The sequence below is a fragment of the Carassius auratus genome, chromosome 41, assembly GCF_003368295.1.
Source record: "Carassius auratus strain Wakin chromosome 41, ASM336829v1, whole genome shotgun sequence".
NCBI lineage: Eukaryota > Metazoa > Chordata > Actinopteri > Cypriniformes > Cyprinidae > Carassius > Carassius auratus.
In genome coordinates this window covers 11,053,249-11,074,525 of record NC_039283.1, presented here as the reverse complement: position 1 = coordinate 11,074,525, position 21,277 = coordinate 11,053,249, and the positions used below count along the sequence as shown (strand labels likewise).

General features: G+C 36.4%; 1 protein-coding gene across 2 annotated transcripts in view; it reads left to right on the top strand.

Moving 5' to 3' along the window:
* The window catches only part of adamts16 (ADAM metallopeptidase with thrombospondin type 1 motif, 16), a 75,668-nt gene extending 56,102 nt beyond the window's left edge, over positions 1-19,566 (top strand). Inside the window, exons 15-23 of one of the 2 annotated variants that reach the window (XM_026228897.1) lie at positions 681-804; positions 1,174-1,418; positions 2,436-2,574; positions 4,171-4,297; positions 13,886-14,090; positions 14,424-14,612; positions 15,997-16,206; positions 16,294-16,441; positions 18,008-19,566. In XM_026228897.1, the coding sequence (XP_026084682.1) occupies positions 681-804; positions 1,174-1,418; positions 2,436-2,574; positions 4,171-4,297; positions 13,886-14,090; positions 14,424-14,612; positions 15,997-16,206; positions 16,294-16,441; positions 18,008-18,123 (1,503 nt within the window). In that variant the 3' untranslated portion in view covers positions 18,124-19,566. The remainder of the gene's footprint in view (positions 1-680; positions 805-1,173; positions 1,419-2,435; positions 2,575-4,170; positions 4,298-13,885; positions 14,091-14,423; positions 14,613-15,996; positions 16,207-16,293; positions 16,442-18,007) is intronic. The other variant, XM_026228898.1, reaches the window with a different exon arrangement.
* Positions 19,567-21,277: the final 1,711 nt, after the last annotated feature.

The following is a 21,277-nucleotide window of genomic DNA, read 5'->3' as shown; positions in this document are numbered from 1 at the left end:
AGAAGCAGTAATGATGAATCGTCATTGTTGATCAGTGTTTTAGATTATACATGAGTAGCTTGCACTGAAAACATTACACAAATGTTTTTGACACAGTGAACATGAACATACCGTCCAGCTGAGAGTATTTGGACTTGCATGTTGAAACTATTACCCTCTTGTGTTTTCTTTCTCTACATTATCTTTGTAGTGTGGAGCATCTTGTACCTCTTTATAAATACAACATGTGTGTGTGTGTGCTTGTGTACGTGCGTGCGTGTGTGTGAGTGTGTGTGTGTGTGTGTATCTAGCAGTGGTGTGCTGTTGTTGTCTTCTGAAATGAAGAGGCTAAATCTGATTTTGGGTTTCTTGGTAAACTCTATAGTGATACTCATTGTTGCAGATTTATTCTTACCTTTTGGACTGTCATCTATCACAAGTAATTTTTTAGAGTTTGATTTGACACAAGGGCTGATGTCAGAGTTTGTGATTTCTTTTATTTATAGTTAAGCCATTCATTTCCATCTTTAGACTCATTAATGCCAGTTTGCGGACAAGGGCATTATCACACTGACAGCATAATCGGCCAATTACAGCGCCATGGAGGTGACTTTTTATCTGATTAAACTGAGCTGTTGTAACTGGAATGATGATCAGCAGTGTTCAGTGCTTGCTGAGAGCTCATGATCTGTGTTTTCCAGAGAGTGGGCTGTGATAGGATGCTGGGATCCAATGCCGTGCCGGATCTGTGTGGCGTCTGTAAGGGTGACAACTCCACCTGCAAGACCTACAAAGGACAGTTCTCCAAACAACATTACATGAGCCGTATGTGTCTGTCTTTACTCTCTGAACGCATGCATGATCTACATAGGCACCTCTCTGTATGAACAGCACTCGTACTTGGGCTGGGAAAAATAACACGTTCATTTCTACAATTATATGTCCTGATTAATCGTGTTCTATCCATGTTTTCCCTTCCTACAATAGATAAATAAAAATAGTATTTTCCCAAACACCATTTTGCACAGTTGTGTCACATTTATTATAATAGATTTATGTAAATATAGTTTTGAACCTTATAAGTGACTCAAAAGAAAATAATGATGTCTATGTAATCCAAAAAATAATAATAGGTAAAACAGTAATTGCATTCAAAATTGCATTTAATTATAATAATTGCATTATCTTGTGTAGAGTATTACCGTGTGGTGACCATACCGTCTGGAGCGCGCAGCATCCGTGTGACGGAGCTCAACTCCTCCAGCTCTTATCTGGCCCTGAGGAATCTGCAGAGGAAGTACTACCTGAACGGACACTGGACCGTGGACTGGTCCGGACGACACTCCATCGCTGGGGCTGTGTTTGACTACAAGAGACCCTACAATCGTCCAGAGAGCCTCACCTCCACTGGACCCACCAATGAGACACTGGTGGTTGAGGTAGTAGATGCCTGTAACTTTTTTATCTGCCATAATTACATAATTGTATTGCCATTATCCTGTACTTACTGCTTATTGTTCTTCTGGTTTTGCTAACTGCATTTCTTTGCCTTGTACCTTACATGTGCAATGACAATAAAGTTGAATCTAATCTAATCTAATCATACTGCTTGCCAAATTCTGGTGTTATAGTGTAAAGTGTTCATCTCAAATGCACCGTTTTCAAGCCAAAAGAGTCCAAAACAGCTCTAAACAAATATATGTATGTGTGAGACAACAGGAAGTGTTATTATGGATTCGTATTTTGTCCAAAAACAATGGTTTGACGTTTAAAATGTCTTAATGATGGATTTGTTTCTTACAAACATGCAGCTTTTGGCTTTAGTCATTAATTGATGGACTGGAAATGATATTATAGAGATCATGTCAACAAGTCTCTTCAAATATCTAATAATTTCACTGTTTTATTTAAATCCATGGTTAGTTGGAATATGGTCCAACCTGAAAAACTTGATGTTAATAAATTAATTATTGAGAGTTGTGAATATACTGTTTACTTGAAAAAATAAATACAATTGTAATGTGTACACATTTATTCAAGGTCTAATAAAAAAAATATTACGGTCACTTAAAGTTGTAAAATTCAAATATTATAATGTTATAAAAACTTTTTTTTCCAAAACCATATGAAACCAACATTAACTGGTTAATTAATAAGCTCTTTTTTTGCTTCAATTTTTAAATGCTCTTTCACTTTCATTGATATTTATATGTCATTGACTCTTTTATCATGCAGATGGAAACTATTTGTGTTCCTCTAAGGAATGAGATTATAGTTAACAGATTTGAATGTGTTAATGACAGAATTTTCTGATAGCAGGAGACATCGTTCAACATCACAGCATGTGGACAGCATTCTGTCGTAAAACAGACTCAAGAGATGAAAGAAGAAAGGATGTGTGATTTCCTGTGAGGTGGATGGTGTTCATTAGGTCTTGTGTGTTTGTCCCTGCACAGGTTCTCATGCAGGGCTGGAACCTGGGCATTCAGTGGGAATACACACTGACCAAAGAGCATACAGAGCGACGCAACCAGCCCAAACACAACTACACGTGGGCCATCGTTCGCTCGCAGTGCTCAGCCAGCTGTGCAGGAGGTACGCCGTCAGTCTGAACACAGCTGTAGGCCAGACATTACACTGCGGTCACATGTTCAAACCTTAACACTTTAACTGCACCAGTCTGCTACGGATCTTCTGGAGGTTTGTAATTCTGGTCCTGCCCAAAGCTCATGAAACTGTTGATCACAATCCACATAAATTCTTTCATAAGCACTGATTACATTTACCCATGTTCATTATTAAATGCATATGCACAGAAAACCAATCTGAATCAAAATTGTGTATTGATTGGCACATTTATATTTATGCATTTGGCAGAAAACTTTATTCAAACCAACTTGTATTGCATTCAAGGTATTGCTTTTCAACGGTTCATGCATTCCTTGGAAAACAAACCCATGATGACCTAGGCATTGCTAGTGCATTGCTACTATTTAAAATAGTTATTCTAGACAGCTCTATATGGCACTTATAAGCAGCAATATCAGATTTGCCAACAATTCCTTGTTTTGAACCATACGTTTTCAATGAATCATTTGATACAGTTAAAAATGAATCAGATTTGATATGATTAATGAATACATTTCAGCCTGTTATCCCTTAAACAAAGATAAAAAACTTTATTTAATTTCCACTTTTAGAGCACTTAAAATCTTAAAACGTAAATTTATATATAAAAAAAAACTATACTTGCAGAAAAAATAATGTTAATAAAATAAAAGGCCACTTAAGTGACTTAAACTATATACTTTCTTGACTATGTTTCTTATCACTTAAGAAGACTTTTACAAAGTGCACTTTGCAATGATGTCAAATTAAAACATGCCTTTCAAGGAAATTTTCAATTATTATGTTTTAACCTTTAGTAAGAAGTAAGAAGTAACACTTATTATTGACTAAAATACTAGAGAACATATTTGTTTATAATTTTAACTGTAGTGTTTTATTCTGTATTATTTAAAATTACTTAATTTAAAGGTTTAATAGAAATTACTTAAAGTTTAATATAGTTCACCATAAATATTGTCAGTGCATTCAGTAGTAACTCTTTAACCATATTTCAAAGACAATATAAGAAATGATTAAATTAAAAAGATGTACTTAAATCACTCTCTAAGTGTGTCAAAAATTATAAAACAATGCATAATACAAATTTAATCTAAAATACATTTTCATTCAATTGCAATTAACATGTAACATCACATTCAGTTCACACTTATATAATAATAATAATTATTATTATTTTTATTTTTTCATGAATATTAATTCCAAAAATAAGTACTCTTATTAAAAGTATACTCTTTTTTTAACAGGGATTCTGTAAAACGTGTTGCTCTGTTGAATTAATTACACATCTCTCTGCATGAATCCATTCTCTAAATGATCAGAGAGAAAGCATTGTAGTGTGTTTCTGAAGCGTATCTGCTGGTCTGTGCAGGTGTAACTCTATAGTTGAGCCTCAGGGGAGTCTCTGTGGTCTGTTCCCATCATTAGGGCTGACATGGGCCTTACCTATTTGTGAATAATGCCACAGGACATTATGTTCATGTCAGCTCAAATTCATCAAATTTTGGTGTACTGTATGTAAGTCGTTTCATCAAAGGCGTTGAGTTGTTGTTGTTTGCTCCTCAGGTCAGATGGTCAGTAAATCAGTCTGCTACAAGGATCTGAGGGTTCAGGTGAACACGTCTCACTGTAACTCACGGTCTCGTCCGTCCACCGGTGTGACGTCCTGTAACACACAGCCCTGTCCCGCAAGGTAACGTCTTCACTGACCTCCTCTCATCTGCAAACACACTGTGAAAGACCTTAGAGAAAGGAACCAGTGTTCATTTAGTACTTTTTATATACCGTTGTAGTATTTATTCATATTTTGAATTGTCTTTTGTTTTTATTATTTTCAGTTTTCATTGTAATTTAAGTTTAGAAATTCATATATATATATAGATTTAATTAATTTCATCTCAATGGTACTAAAACAAAATTCGCCAAAACTCGCAAAAGTTTCATTTAAGTCTTTAATATAATTCAGATTTGTATATTTTAATTTCAGCTTTATTTCAATTAACAAAAAACTAATGTCAGTCTGAAACAGTAACTCACAACTTCAATCTTAAGTTACATACTTTTATTTTTTATTTATTTTTATATATTTATTTATTTATTAAGTGGTTAAGGATGTAACAGTTCACTCAACTCACAATGTGATATGACTCAAAATACTGATTTCATGATACAATTTTCTCACAATCTTTATTAATAAAAGGAGATTTAAGGCAAATTATAAATGAAAAGGTGTCCTTTTATTATTTCTCAGACAAAATGCTGCAAATTGAAATATGTCAAATAACAACACTAAATAGAAATGTTAAAACATACATATTAAAAATAAATTAATTATCTTCAAATAAACAAGCTAAGGCTTTCCCTGTGCTCTTTCCATTTTAAATTGCAGTCAACCACTGCATTTTACTCTGCATAAGCTGCAAGAGCAGTTTTGATTTAAATGAAATTGTATAATTTAGAAATTTGAAGCAAAATCATAACAGTCTGACTTTAGATTTGTGATACATATAAAATAGGGGTGTCACGATTCTCCAAATCCTCGATTCGATTGCATTTTCGATTCTAAGGTCACGGTTCGATTCGATTCTCGATTTTTACATTTATTCTCTTTAAAGCACAGATTGTCATTTTTCAAACTAGACTTATGTAATATAATATCTGACCTTTGTTTGCAATGTACCACATTACACTGTCAAATTTAAAACTTTTATTAACAACATAATGTAACAATAACTTATATCTTTAGTCAATTGAAAACTTAAAATAAACTGCCATCCAGTTTGTCTTTTGTAAGTGTAGTCTTCTTCACAAAAGATGAAATTCAAGTTCATAACAAAACAAACAAAACCAATAAAAAAATGACTAAACTAACCTTCAAATATTACGATGTATCTATTTAAAAGATTGAAGATAAAACACTTGTTAAACACTTCACTGTAATTCATTTAGATTTATTTATATATATATATATATATATATATATATATATATATATATATATATATATATATATATATATATATATATATATATTATGTACGTATGTACAGTATGTGTGTGTGTGTGTGTGCATCATTACAGTCTGTAAAATATGTGTATCTCTTATTACAAGACTGCAATCACTAGCAATCAGAAGAATTCCAGTTAATCAAGTATCTACAAAAGATCTACTCTATAAACAATGCATTAAATTACATTAAAGACAAAAATAAATTAAACAAGCAAAATAAATGATTACTCGCATGTATCTGGTCCACTGATGAAGTCATGGGTCAAGTCAAGTCAATTATTACTCATTTTCTAACAGGCGTCGAATACTGACTTTAGGAAAAGGGGAATAACCAATGACATTTGAGATAACAACTAAAACAGCAAGCCCCGCCCCACGACTGACAAAAATAAAATTGTTCGGATGTGAGGATGTGGGGAATGAGCATGCGCGCAAGGGCTTTTATTGCGCGCAGAGTACGTCACGCGCCAGCATCAGTTGAATGCTCGGTTATTTTTGTCATTGATTTGCCGTCATAGAACATGGGGGCGTGGCAGCATCGACGATTCCATTTTTTAATTCGAAGTTCGAGACTGTGACTTAATTTCGATCGATTTCGATTTAAAATCGAAATCGTGACACCCCTAATATAAAAACATATCTGCATGAAACAGAAACAGCAGAAGCTCTCAATAAGACACAGATCCACTCTCTGACAGCAGGTGGCGCTTTTGGAGCAGCAGTGAACACTACTTTAATGTACGGAGGCAAGATGATAAGAAAATATCACTGTTCTGAAGACAGTCACTTCCCTTCAGAGATGCATTCGCATAACCCCCCGCATACCTCAAATAGTTGACGGTTGAGATGTTAAACGGATCGAAATGGGGGGCCATTGCGATTCATTTAACATCTCAACCGTCAACTATTTTTATCGATTTTCAAATGACTCGGGGTGCATCGTTACATCCCTATCAGCGATGCAATAGAAGAACCATTTTGGTTCTCCAAAGGATCTTTTCTGAACCTTTTTTTTTCTTAGTGTAAAGAGCATTTCAGTAATCTGAAAAACCTTTTGCCAATGCAGTGGTTCCATGCAGTTCTTCAAGGAGCCATTAATGCCATTGTTTTATTATCAAGAGTGTATTTGACACGAGACACAGATATTGTCTGATCTCATGTCACTGCAACAGACCTGTGTGTGTGTGTGTGTGTGTGTGCGCGTGTGTGTGTGTGTGTGTGTTTGTGTGGTTTTAAACCTCACTGCTCATGTTTTCTCGTGTCCCTCATCAGATGTTTTAGAAGCATCTCCATGGCAGTGTCATGCATGGCAAGGTTTCGTTTCACATATCAAGTCTAGTCCAGCTAGACTCCAGGGCAGAGTAATTCCCAGTAATGTCCAGTGGCTTGGAATGACGCTCACGGCAGGTCTGCCAAAATCTCAGTTCACAGAGATCCAGTGCAGCTGACAGAGAGACACCGAACAGCTTCTCACACAGTGTCTCTGAGAGCTGCTCTTAAAGCATTAACGTGTCTGAGACTCCCGTAAACCTGCCCGGCGCTCAGCTGATTGTTTCCCCAAGTGTAGCTGTGTTTTCTTTGGCGGTGAAATCCAGCTCTTTCTCCCCTGTCTCTTATTTTCGCTCAGTTTCTCACATATCTCCAGTGAAAGAGACAGATCACGCACTATAATCCTGCTAAGCATCTACATCTGTATGTCGTCATTAACACACAAAACACACAGCTGCTCTTTCTGATGGGAAAACACCGCACTGCTGCTTCTCCTGCTTCACTTCTACACTCAAAGACCTGGGCAACTCAAAATAACAAGAAGAATATTCAGAATTATCATTGACATTATATTTTATTTGTGTTTCATGTACACTTAAAATCGGGCATGTACAGAAATCATTCTATAATTCAAATTCTTTTAATTACTCTTATTAATCATTACCATTTCGGGTCAATATGTGTTTTTTTGTTTGTTTGTTTTTTTACAAACATTTTTAATACTTTAATTCATTAAGGATGCATTAAATTGATCAAAAGTTGAGCAGTAAATCATCATATTTTCATGATTTCTGAAGATCATGTGACACTGAAGACTGGAGGAATGATGCTGAAAATACAGCGGAGCATCACAGAAATACATTACACTTTAATAGATATACATATAGAAACGTTTTTTTTTTTTTTTTTTTTTGGTCAAATAAATGCAGCCAGGTGAGCAGAAGAGCCTTCTTTAAAAAAAAATAAAATAAAAAAAAAAAAACAGAAAGAAAAAAAATCTTACCACTTTTGGATAGTAATGCATGTTTTCCTATTTATTTTATAAAGTATAAAAATTTATATAATATTTTAATCTAATTAATTATATGATATGCCTAGAAATTTTAAAATAATGTTCTTGTATTAATATTTGCAGAGCTTTTTAATACACAAATATTTAATCAAAAAGTTTTCTTCAAATGCCTTTAAAGGAGCTTGTCTGATCTCAATTGAAAAAAAAAAAAAAAAAAAAAAAAAATCCAGTTTTGGGGTAATAAAGCATTTTAAAGCTGTAAAGCTGCACTTTAACACATTCACCTGGATTGAGAGAACCTGCATCCCATGAGCCTCTGAGCATCGTTTAGTGACTGAAACAAACAGGGCATTTCCCCAGCGCCTGTGAGAACATGCTTCATCCATCATGTTTGCAGGAACGTAAAGCTGGTTTGATGGCTGACAAAGAAGGGCATTGCCCAGTAAACATTGTTGGGTTGAATTGACCCACTGATGGGTGTCTGGCAGCTCGGTCTGGGCGAGGCGGGGTGAAGGGTCACCTTGGCCAACTGGCAGGTCTTGGGTGTACCCTACATTACTCACATGTTGGCATCACGTTCAACCATTCCTGGGACAGTGACAAAGGTGACCTCACAACCCTGACCCCAGATCAGCACCAAATCTGGACAGTTGTAGACTAACACACGGTTATTGGATTTGACAATTCATGCAGGGATATCCGAGAAACAGAGACTGTGACGCTGATCGCTAGAGACACACGAGAGGCCTTTCTGCACTTTTTTTAAGTTTGTTGTTTGTTTGTTGTTGTTGCTTCTATGGTTTTTCATGATGTTTGACGTTCAGATACGAGTTTTTGTGATTTAAGATGTCAGAACTGTTATTATTTATCCTCCATGACTGTGCAACAACCTCTTTTGACAGAATAATCTGAGCTGAGACAATGCAAACGAGAAATATCCGACTCTGTCTCGACATGCACAGTAATATGGCTAATGCACTGATTTATGATGTAGGATATTGAATATGCAGTGAGCTCATAGCTATTCAGGAGACGCTGGAGAAACGCTTTCATGATGAAGGTTCATGCTTAACCTGCTGCTGAACAAGCGTGTCCTGCAGGATTACTGTGAGGGTTCGGGTCTGCTGGGACTGAGGAACCAGACAGGACTGGCTTTATGGCGAGGGAAGAGTGACACGTTAAAGCTCAAAGGAAACGGAGTAATGCAGGACACATCACAGCATGACAGACGCGTGTGAACCTGGGCACTGAGCTCACAAATAGATCCTAGAATAGGGGTTTTTCAACCAGCGGTCAAAGATTCTCAAACTAAATATCCTCTCAGCTTTTTTAATTACTTTTTTAAGAATGTTTGCAATTTATGCAACCTTTTTATGAACATTGTTAATGTAAAAATACTAGGTTACACTCAAAAAAAAATTTTTTGTCTAAAAAAATAAATTTAAATAATGCAATAGTTTTCACTGATCATTTTGAGTTAATGCAACTTCTAATGGAATTATGGTCAAACAACAAACTACACTGACTAAACAATAATAAAATATGACTTCATTTAAACTTTTATTCTGCTTATCAAAGTTCTGTGCAAAGCATGCTGGGAACTAATTAAATCAATAGATTGTTTAACTGCAACCATGTATATTCTGTACTTATGTTGTGGTACATTTCCTGAATTTAAGTTCAATTAAATTAAAAGTTGTAATAATAGCTATAATTTTGTTTTTGTTTATAATTTATTAACAGTCTGATATTTTTCAGTTTGGGTCTGGCTTTCAGTGATGTTGTAATGATGAACGGCTATAATTATTAATCTTATACCCAAAAAATTAAAGAGTTATTAGTATCAATAGTGAATAATAAAGTCCATCATGAAAAGCCATTAAACAAATATTAAAATCAAATATTAAAAATACTGTCATTGTATTGTTTATAGATAATTTGGAAAGTCAGTGTGAAAATATATATATATATGACAGCAAATTGTTCATTTTAGATGTGCTCAATAATAATTAATTAGATAGCAATACGCAATTAAATTTGTATTTATTTATTCATTTAATTGAATTAAATTTTAGTAGCATAAAAAATATATAAAACATTGACCGACTTGCTGTTTTAATGCAGTCAACATTAAATGGACAAAATTATTTAAAACTGTAAAATAACGCTTTACTGGGTTTACTGGGTTGTAAAGACCTCTGAGTTGGGATCATTTTAATACAGTCATGTGTTGTGTTTAGACTAGCCACTTGTCTTTCTAGGATAACTTTATTTTAGATAATAGTTTACACAACATGTTTAGTAGCTCACTTCTTTAACTGAAGTTAATAAGGTGTGTGTCATACACACACATTACAGATCCATATGCACTGGTCTCCGAGGCTGGAGAACGGATCTCCGTAACGCATTGGTGATGACGGACGCGCCGCTCTACTGTCAGCGAAAGTATCAAACAACATATCAGCAGGTGTTGATGGCTTTAGACTCTGGGCCCATCCCAAAGACTCGCCTGTCATTGCCGTTACTTCAGCTTCTCGTGAAATCATTGACAAAGAGAGATGATAAGCACAAGATCCAGCTGGCAAACACCCTAGAAACTGCAGTAGTTATTCTCTAAAGGCCACTATAAAGACCATAGCAACTGCACAGCAACACCCTGGCAACCACCCACAATGCATCATGGCAGGGATTTCAGCAGAAACCATTTCTTCAGATGTGGTTGAGAGAGCAGTGTTGGGTGTTTGTAAGATAGACACTCGTGTCTGATAAAAGCGGCTGCTCTTGCACACAGACGATCTTCTAGTTGGAGATCTTGTGTCCTCTTATGTCAGTCTTCCCAGAAAATGCTGACTTGGTTCTGTAAAGTGATCCGTCCAAGTATTGAGTCTTCATAGGCTTCCTGACCTCAGAGAGAGAGAGAGAGAGAGAGAGAGAGAGAGAGAGAGAGAGACAGAGAGAGAGAGAGACAGAGAGAGAGACAGAGAGAGAGAGAGAGAGAGAGAGACAGACAGAGAGAGAGAGAGCGAGTCCAGCATGAATGTGAAACTAAAAAAAAAAAAATTAATAAACAAATATGTACTACAAGGATATTATACATATTATACAAATAATGAATATTATTTGCAATTAAATAAAAACGTATTGTAGTTTAAATTTATATTAAATGCATTTGGCTAAATTGTAAGAGTGTTTGGGGGGGGTGACACAAGCAAGACTTAAGTGCAGCTTTATATGTAATTTGATAATGACTTATATTGCCTTTGAAATATGGTTAAGTGTTACTGCTGAATGAACTGATAAGCATTTATGGTAAACTAAAATATACTTTAATGACATTTTCTTTGCAGCTTGTATTTAAATTTGTTTGTAATTGCACATTTGTAAAGATGTTGCAATTTAATGCATTTAACGTACAGTAAATTCATTTTAAATGTAATATCGAATATCACACTACGGTTTAAATATTAAAACATAATGATTTAAAATGTACTTTAAAGTAAAACTTTGACATTATTACAAAGAGCACTTTTTTTTAAAAATGTACTTGTTAAAAACAGATGCCTTTTGTTTCATTCATTTTTTATTATCTGCAAGAACATATCAGCATATATATGCTTTTAAGGTTTAAAGTACTACAAGTGCACGTTTACTACAACTAAGCACACTTGTTCTTCTTCAGCGGCTCTTTGTGGCAACACTGAAACGGCAGCATGTACTTGAGTGCATTTTGGAAGGCAGCTGTGTGTGAAATCAAGCTTGCGCAGCTAAAAACATTTGCGTTCACACTCAGAGATTATGATCTGGGGTTGGGAACTTTCTCTCTGTGTGTCTCCCCGCTATAACAGCAGCCAAACATTTGCTGGTGTCTATTCCAGTGTCCTGATGAATGCATGATGGTGTCACGACTATAACAGGTGCTTCAGACAAGAGCTCCGCCAGTGAGCAGTACTGTTAAAATACTGTTTGAGTATACTGTCTCTCGCTCTCTCACACACACACACACACACGCTGGGTCTTTCTGGTTCATTAGCTGGCCTCTGTAAACACCATTTATTGCATCATGTTTATCTGATGTCCTGTGTGCTTTGGCTTCAGACTCTGGGTTCATGAGAGGCCAAGGTTACAAACCCTCCAAACTCAGCACACACATACTCACACACACTGCATTAGATACAAAAGATTAAACCACCTGCAAATGTGTCTGAATCAGGTGTTTTGCTGATTTTAGTGGCTCTGCTCAAGTTTACACAGGTGTGGAGAATCACATTAATTTTCCACTAACCTCAAACAAACACAATACTTTCTTTGTTGACAGACCTCATTCGAAACATTGACTAAATACTTGAGAAAGTAAACTTAACACACTGGGGAAGAAAAGAAAAAAAAACACAGTGTAGAGTGTTTTTTGTCTTTCTTCCCAATAAATGACCCTTCCCTTACAAAAGCAGAAGTTTATCGAAGTTTGCCATTAGTATACTTTAAAAATTAAACAGAAAAGTCTATGTTTGTCCTGTAATTGTACTTAAGAAATATAAAAATATAAAATATAAAATGTATACTATAAGTACTGTATAAATATAGGTGTATAAATATACTTTTATCAACTAAAAAGTGCAACAATTTAGTCCCAAGAAGTACTGAAATGACACATACATTCTAGTACAATGATTTTAGTATATCACTACATGAAGTGTACTAGGAAATAACTTTACTTAAGTTTACGTAATAAAATAAACTTGAAGTGTGCTTCTTTTTTTTTTTGTTCTGGATTATTTTGAAATGTAGTTTTTCAATGAATGACTTAATCCACATCTACTCATATGCTGACACTGTTATTACGTGCTGTAAGTAGTTAGTTGTGTGTCATCTCTTTAACACAGACAGCATGTGCAGACACACTTATCGTGTATTTTAGGGTGCTCCATTATTTGATCTTCAATCCTCAGTGCCAGAAAAGAGCGTGGAGAAGCCATTACATCATGGAAATAGGTGTAGGTTCCCATTTAAAGCCTGACATCACTGCGGTCGGATAATATCAGACGTGTGTGATCAGTTTCCTCCATGCACAGCATCTATTCTTCTGTGCTGTATTGAAATAAAGTTGTTCGTTTGTAATGTGTGAATGTAACACTAGCATAAAACTGGTAGATATATAGTGTACCATAATAGAATATAATGCCCATCTTCAGTCACATTTATGTGACAAATAACTAAAGTCTGATTGGCCAGACAAGTGCCAGCTGCATCATATGCATTACAGCTCGAATCACAGAGGCTAAAAGCTGAACCCTTGTGAAATCATAGCTGTGTGAATGTTTAATCCAGTTCATAATTAATAAGCATACATAAACATGTTTATGGCAACAGAGACACAAGACCACATATTCCCTCTGATATATTATAAAGTGCCTTTAATTACTACAAACATCCAGCCAATGCATTGCCAAATTATTACCTTTTAAAGCAGATCAAATGTCTGATTGCACCATACTGATATGGGATGTGTTTTAAAGAGAACGCTGTTTTTAAGATGAAGGCAGATCCAGTCCCGACAGCGATGGATGGCATTGGTCAGAGCTGTGAGAAATAACCTGTAGGATGTTTGAATGTGCTGAAGGGGATTTCAGGTTGACTGGGGACGGTAGGGTGAAGGGATGGCCTTTATGAGCTGATATTTTGACTGGTGGGCTGCACCTGATGATCAGTGTGTCTCAGTGTTAACCCTCCCCTGACCAGAGCTGAGGCTTGTTAAAATGCTTGTCTTGATGTTTAAATATAGCAATTGATGCAGTTTACTGTATAATGAGCATGATGTAATATGCAGTACAATAGTTTTTCATTGCCTTTGCAAAAAGAAATGCTATGGGAAAATCTTTGGTTTCACTCTGGCAATGTGATAAATGTTAGTGATTCTTTAAACACAAATAACTCCCTTCGGATGTAAGGCACTTATGTGTGTGTGTGTGTGTGTGTGTTTCTGTACACCACAGCTGGCGTGTGGAGGGCTGGGGAGCATGCAGCCGCAGCTGTGGATCCGGAGAGCAGATCAGACAGGTGCGCTGTGTCCAGAAAACAGGCCCGGATCAGGTGGACACTGTGACCGATGAGCGCTGTGCACAACCACCGCCGCCTCGCAGACAGAACTGCAACACACACACCTGTCCACCTGTCTGGAGCGCTGGACCCTGGTCGCAGGTTAGAGCTCAATCAGACAACTCTGTGGCAATCAATCAACACTGCATCATATACAGTCTACATACAGTACTAGTACATACAGTACAGTAGGCTATGTAAAGTGCTGCGTAATGGAGTATAGAAGAAATATTGCTAAATATATCTATGGTGGTTATGACCCTTCCTCATAAGGGTCAACATGTTCACAAAATAATCGAATTGTGGCTGACTGTGAATAGTGAATCTGTAACTGAACACGTTTGTGCGATGCTGCATTGAGTGCACCTTTAATTCTACAGTTAAAACTTCACTGAGTAACACTGTCTTACAATACTATTGAATGTTTCCCACCAGTGTTCTCGCAAATGTGGGAAGGGGGTGATGAAGAGAGCGGTGGCGTGTGTGAGCAGTGGCTCTTACTCCCGCGTGCTGCCGGATGCCTCCTGTGCCGCTCTGCCCAAACCCAGCGGCCAAGAGACCTGCGTGATCAAACGCTGCCACAAACAGCGCAAGGCCCAGTGGTTCGTCTCCACCTGGCAACCGGTAAAACCTCCGCAGAATACTAGCATAGCATTGGTGTGGTGTGGTGTGAAAGCAAATATTTGGAGTTGTAACCCCATACTGCCACAAAGGGATTGTCCTTTTAATTATACTGTAGCACTTCGAGTCACTTTAAAAAATATATATATTCTGCTTAAGGACAGATTTCTACTATTGCAGGCCTTTTATATTTTACATTTACAATTACAGTATGTGCTACATTTTTAAACAATTGGTGCTTTGTTGTTCCTTCGTAACATACAATACAATACAATACAAATGTAATTTCTGTAGCACATTTAAAACCACTACCATTGACCAAAGTGCTTTCCAGCATCATTACATACAGTCACAAAAACAAAAACGAAAAATAAAAAATGACATCCTAATGAGTATGATAAAGTGTAAAATCAACACTAAAAAGATACGATTTCAATCTAGACTTAAAAGCATCCACAGATGGTGAAGATTTAATGTGCATCAGAAGGACTTTCTCATAGGACCTAATTATTCTTGTATTGTCATCAGGAATTAAAAGGTCAACAATATATTTTGGGGCAATGCAGCGCTTTAAAAATCATCAACAGAACCTTAAACTCAATTCTAAATTTTACAGACAACCAGTGTGAAGAAAACAGAACAGGGTTTGCAAGTCAAAAGTCTGTGAAATACCTATATATAAAGAATTACAGTTATTGATGCGTGATGATACAAAAGCATGAATAACAACAGTTGATAAAATGCAGCCTTCACAACACTAGTAACCTGTTTATCTAAAACTAAAGCCGAATCCATTATAACATCCAATTTTTTTGACATGATCTGAAACACAACATCATAACCTACTTATAATTTCATTGGAAGCAGAAAAGGGTCCAAAGACAACACACTTAGTCACATTAGTATTAAGATGAAGAAAATTGCTTGCCAACCAGACTCTAATACTAAATACTAAATGAGTCCATCAAAGGATTGAGAGCTATTTGGATCTATTGGAATATATAACTGGGTGTCATCTGCATATAGATGATACATAATATATTATACTTGGGAAACATTGAGCCCAGGGGGCCAATATATAGTGAAAATAAAATAGGTCCAAGTATTGAACCCTGTGGCACACCACTATGAAATTTAGCTAATGTAGAACACAAATCTCCAAGGCAAACCAAGAATTATCTATCTTTTACTTGTGATTTAAACCAATGTAAGGCAGAACAGTAGGGCTACAATAAAATACCATGATCAACAGTATCAAATGTAGCCGTGAGATCGAGTAAAATAAGAATAACTAAATCTCCAGAATCATTTTGCATTCTTGTAAATTGAACCCTTGATCTTGAACACATTTGATATTGGTTGTGATATTCTCTCTTTTTCTCTGCAGTGTTCAGTGTCGTGTGGAAAGGGGCTTCAGCTGCGTGTCGTGAAGTGTGCAGAGAAGGACACCGCAGGAAAATATAGAGAACTGTCTCCCAAAAAGTGTCAGCATGTGCCCAAACCCTCCATGGAGCTCCAGAGAACCTGTGTGCTGTCAGACTGTCCCATGTCCTCTCTGCACAGGAAACCGGACTGGTACTCATCACCGTGGTCTCAGGCAGGTCACCCTCGTCCCACACCCATCTGACATCATGAGCTCAGCAGAAAGACAGGAGATTGATGTTGTGTTTTGTCTTGCCTGCAGTGTACGGTGTCGTGCGGAGGGGGCGTTCAGGTGCGCTCCGTCCAGTGTCTCGTTCATGGACGTCCCTCCTCTGGCTGTGTCCTGCAGATGAAGCCTATGATGTCCCAGGCCTGTAACACTGCATTCTGCCCTCAGCCAGAGAAGAAAGGTCTGTTGCAAGCTGGGATGTTATTCTATCACATAATACTTGTTATGTAACAAATATACATTTGAGAAGTGTTTTTTTTTAGTATTGAGATTCAATTATAGATTTGTTGTTGTTGTTGTTTTTTTAATATTTTGAATTAGTTTCTAATTTTACAATTTTAGTTGAAGTTTCACTATTTTTTTATAATAAAGTCATTTTTAAATGTCTGTGCAGTTTTTAATGTTTTAATTTCATTGTTTAGTTTTAGATATTTTAGTATCTAAAATTAAACAAATGAAATTAGTGCTGTCAGTAAATTATAATAATCAGTAAGCAGATGTAGGATGCATCCAAGATGTAGGTGAATTTGTTTATTCAGTAGAACACAAAGTGAGATTTTTAACTGAAACGGTTGTAGTCTGTCAGTCTTATAATGTAAGTGTATTTTATTTTCGGGTGAACAATGCCTTTAAATATTGTTTAATTTGCTGAACTCTCATTAGAGATAGAGAGAAAGAAAGAAAGAAAGAAAGAAAGAGAGAGAGAAAGATAAATTACATTTTTACTACTGAAGAGAGAAAGAGAGAGAGAGAGAGAGAGAGAAAGGCAATTGACATTTTTACTATTGATAGCATGTTTTGGTGTTTTAACTAACTAGATATTAAAAAAGTGTTTTGCTAATTGAAATAAAGTTTAAAAAAATATATTATAAATATTAGATTTAAAAAAAAAAAATCTTAATCAAAAATTTGAAATATGGCCTTGGCAACTAAGCTAAAAAATAAGTTACATTTGCTAAAACTGTAATGAAAATAAAATATATATAATAATAATAAAAATGACAAAAGCACACATATTAAGTTACTAAACTTTAAAAAGTTGAAAACTGAAAATATGCAAATAAAAACTATTAATAAATATTATAATAGCATATAATAATACAAAAAAGCATATAATCCTAAAACAAGATTTCTGCCTAATATCAATTTTTTATTTATTTTTTGTGATTAACAAATTGGTTTAAATGAAATGGTTAAAAGGTACACAGAACATGCTGATTAATACTTTTGTTTAGGGACCAAATCTCACTGTTAGCTAGTTGCTTATAAGCATGCATATTACTAGCATATTGGCTGTTTATTAGTACTTATGAAGCACATATTAATGCCTTATTCTGCATGACCATATTGTAGATCCCTTAATCCTTAAACTCAATAACTTAACCTAACAACTAACTTACTAATTTTTAATAAGCAGCAAATTGGGAGTTTACTGAGGCAAAAGTTGTAGTTTGGCTAACTTTATTTTAAGGGGTTCTTGTTACATGTTACATGTACTAACTGTTATAATTGCAATTAATTATGCATAATTACATGCAAGTAACCCTAAACCAAACCCTCATTCTAACCCTAACCGTATAGTGAGTACATGTGGCTAATTATTTAAATCAGTAATCAAAAGTATAATTACACTGTAACAAAGACACCTTAAAATAAAGTGTAACCATGGTTTGTTATTAGTGAGAATTGCTCCCCAAACTAAAGTGTGACTCTCGTGTACTGCGTAACACCGTGTTTCTCTGTGCAGATGAGGTCTGTAAGGATCATTTCAGCTGGTGTTATCTGGTGCCGCAGCATGGCGTTTGCAACCACAAGTTCTACGGGAAGCAATGCTGCAAGTCCTGCTCTCACACGAACCCGTGAGAACTTCTGCTCTAGATGTTTGACCGTGACCTTCTGAGCCCTGGATGGAGCGGAGCAATGCCCTCTCTAGTGCTGCGCTCAACACATACTGAACACAAAGACTTTATTAAAGACTTCGAGTGGCTTGTTTATCTGGAGAATGACACAGCCGAGAACAGCGAGACTGTCAGTGTGCCGCTCTCTGCAGGAAATGACATCATCAACAAAGCCCTCTGGAGGCGATAGCGTGTCAGTGAGGGTGTGAGGACTCCTTTCATTATGTGTCATGGAGCTTCAAATGCATGGACATGTGTTATGTTTTTCCATGAACATGCCTCATTATTTCACACATAAATGGACTAAATGCGTCTCATAGTGGCAGCAGGAGAATATGGAGTCATGTAGTAGAGCTACATTCATTTTTGGTGCTATATGTTAATATTAATGGCAGCCAAGCAGCTGTTGCATAACAGGGGTTTTAAATTAACATCACAATAAATCAGCGCTTTTGTATGATTGATATTAATTCTTTTATTTATTAACAATACTGCAGTATACCAGAATGCTCTTCTGCTGTAACATTGTGTTATACGGCTTTTATGTTCCTGTTTAACTTTTGGGTGTAGTTGCACAACTGGTTATTTTTGTATGTGTTATCGTGCCTTCACTGTACTGTTACATATTTGGGTGTCATTATTTTCGAGGAAAACAAAATGCCAATTAAACTAGTTTAATGAACTGTAAGAAGTGTCATGTTTAACAAAGTCAGCTTTCTTTCGCGGGATGATTTTAGCAACCGCTCGACTGCCAAGAACTGTTGATCTGTCTCTGGTCTGATGGAGAGACTCTGCATCGCACAAGTGACTAACATCTTTTACAGTATTTGCATTTGTTGTACAGCAGAAGTAGATGAATGTAATCGCTCGTCCACAGCGAGTGTTATTCTGAAGAGTGGACGCAGGATTTGTTATCAATGGCAGTTCTTATTAAACGTGATGCGTGTCACATTGCTATCACATTACAAGCTGTGTTGTCTTTCTCTCTTGGCCTTGGGAATGAAGATATGAAGATTGCTGGTGATCCGGCTTCGCTAACGCTGAGTCAGAGCTTTTTCTTCTTCTTCATGTGCTATTGTTTCCAGATGGAGTCAGACGAGGCCGCTGGAGCACGATCAGGAATTAATATGACTTGTGAGCTTTTCACCGGCTTCTAACGTACAGCTCTGTGAAGACTTTAACAGAAAACACATACATCACTTCATGTTATTAATGTCTGAAGACATTCGGTAAGACTTAAACCATGTTTTGCTAGAGTCTTTTGAAAGTTTAGATGAATGTTATGAATATCATTGAAGCAATTCTGTTTGTGGAGCTGGTGAGGAACAACTGCTGCTCTCGTAATCACACGATGCTCTTCATTGTTGCAGTGATGCTTTACTGTTCATGATCAGCATCGACTCTGTCTGCAGTAACGGGGGAGAGTCTTTGCAAAAAAAAAAAAATTAAACCTCTGTTTAAAACTAGAAGAAAACTGATTATTTAAAGGAACAGTTCATCCAAAACTGAAAATGTGCTGAAAATGTACTCGGTTTGTAGATTTGCAGTTTGTTTCTTCATCAGGTTTGTAGCATTGCCTCAGTGTCTCATCAGTGGATGCTCTGTAGTGAATGGGTGCCATCAGAATGAGTCCAAACAGCTGATAAAAACATCACAATAATCCACAGCACTCCAGTCCATCAGATAATGTCTTATCTTTAAACCATTGCTTCTGGCTAAATGATGCAACATGAGTCCATAATCCAGTTTTTATCAGAAGTTTGGACTCTCATGGTGGCACCCATCCACTTCAGAGGATGCAATAAGAATAATAAGACATCTCAGGGCTATTACCAATCAAATGAAGTATAAACAAAATCCATCTTTGCACTGCAGAATTGGCAGAGATGCAGCATTTGGAGTAGTATGAGTATATTCACACACTGTTGCATGCAGCTCGCAGGTGGCATGAATGCATTTACTCTGCACTTACATAATGTTATGCGATTAATGTTTCAAGTATAACTTTTTTTTTTAGATCATCCAATTTATTCAAAATGACTAATCAAGTGACTGTCTTTCTGAATGGGCCACTGAATCACTGACTCACCGGACTCCGTCAGAAACGTCGCCTGTGTTAACTGGAGACACAACAGTGGTACTGTGACTCAGTTTGGTATTGTTTTCATATTAGAACAGCTTGTGTATATTGACAATATTGTGTCTAAAATGTTTGTCCCTTCATAGTGACTTTAACATAGCTTAGTTAATTGATGTATTCGGATTAGGTATATTATATAAAGTATTAAATAGTGGTTATCTGAACAGTAGACAGACAAAGGAGTCCGGCTTAAGACTGCGCTTGGGATTGAGGCGGAGGTGGTATTTCAAAACAGGACCCTAAATTGTGTATATTAATATGCAGTTTCTGAGATAGACAGTATGAACAGATGAGCTCAGAGAACTGGAAATCAGATCCAGAACTAGAAATGAAGGAGCTTATCAACAACACAACAGTGCTGGACACGAGGACAGATCAGGCTGATTTACGGCTGGTCAGCTGTGATGTGCTCATTTGGTTCTGCATGTGTTCCTGGTCATCGTGAAGATGATCTCACCAACCTTTCTGAATCCATCATCAGATACGGAGGAGGTCTGGTAATAGTTCAATCCAGTGTGTAGTGGATGTGTCTCCACTGAGCTTTATGTTAATGTGGAACTAAACAACAACATATGGATCTGGAAGAGCCTTCCTGTCAGACAAACATGAGCACACTTAACCATTAACTAGTATCTGATATCTGCAGGGAAACGTTTGGGGATCAATAGCCTTTTGTTTTTCTTGGAACAACATTTCTATCATTAGATTGTAAGGTTAAGGCTGAGGTTGAAGCTTGAATAAAGTTCTTATCAACCTGCCTTTTCTGTCTGATTTGAGGGTTAGAGAGTGGTTAGGGTCAGGGTTAATGCACCCTGACCTCTCTTCACACCCTCTCAGACTCCCACCATCCAGATTGTCCTTTTTAGTGATCTTCTCTTCTCTGGTTGATGCTGCTGGTTCTGTAGAAAAGCTTTTTACCTTCAACAACAATATTAATCAGACACTACCAACAAACAGAGAAAAGCACTACTGTTGATTT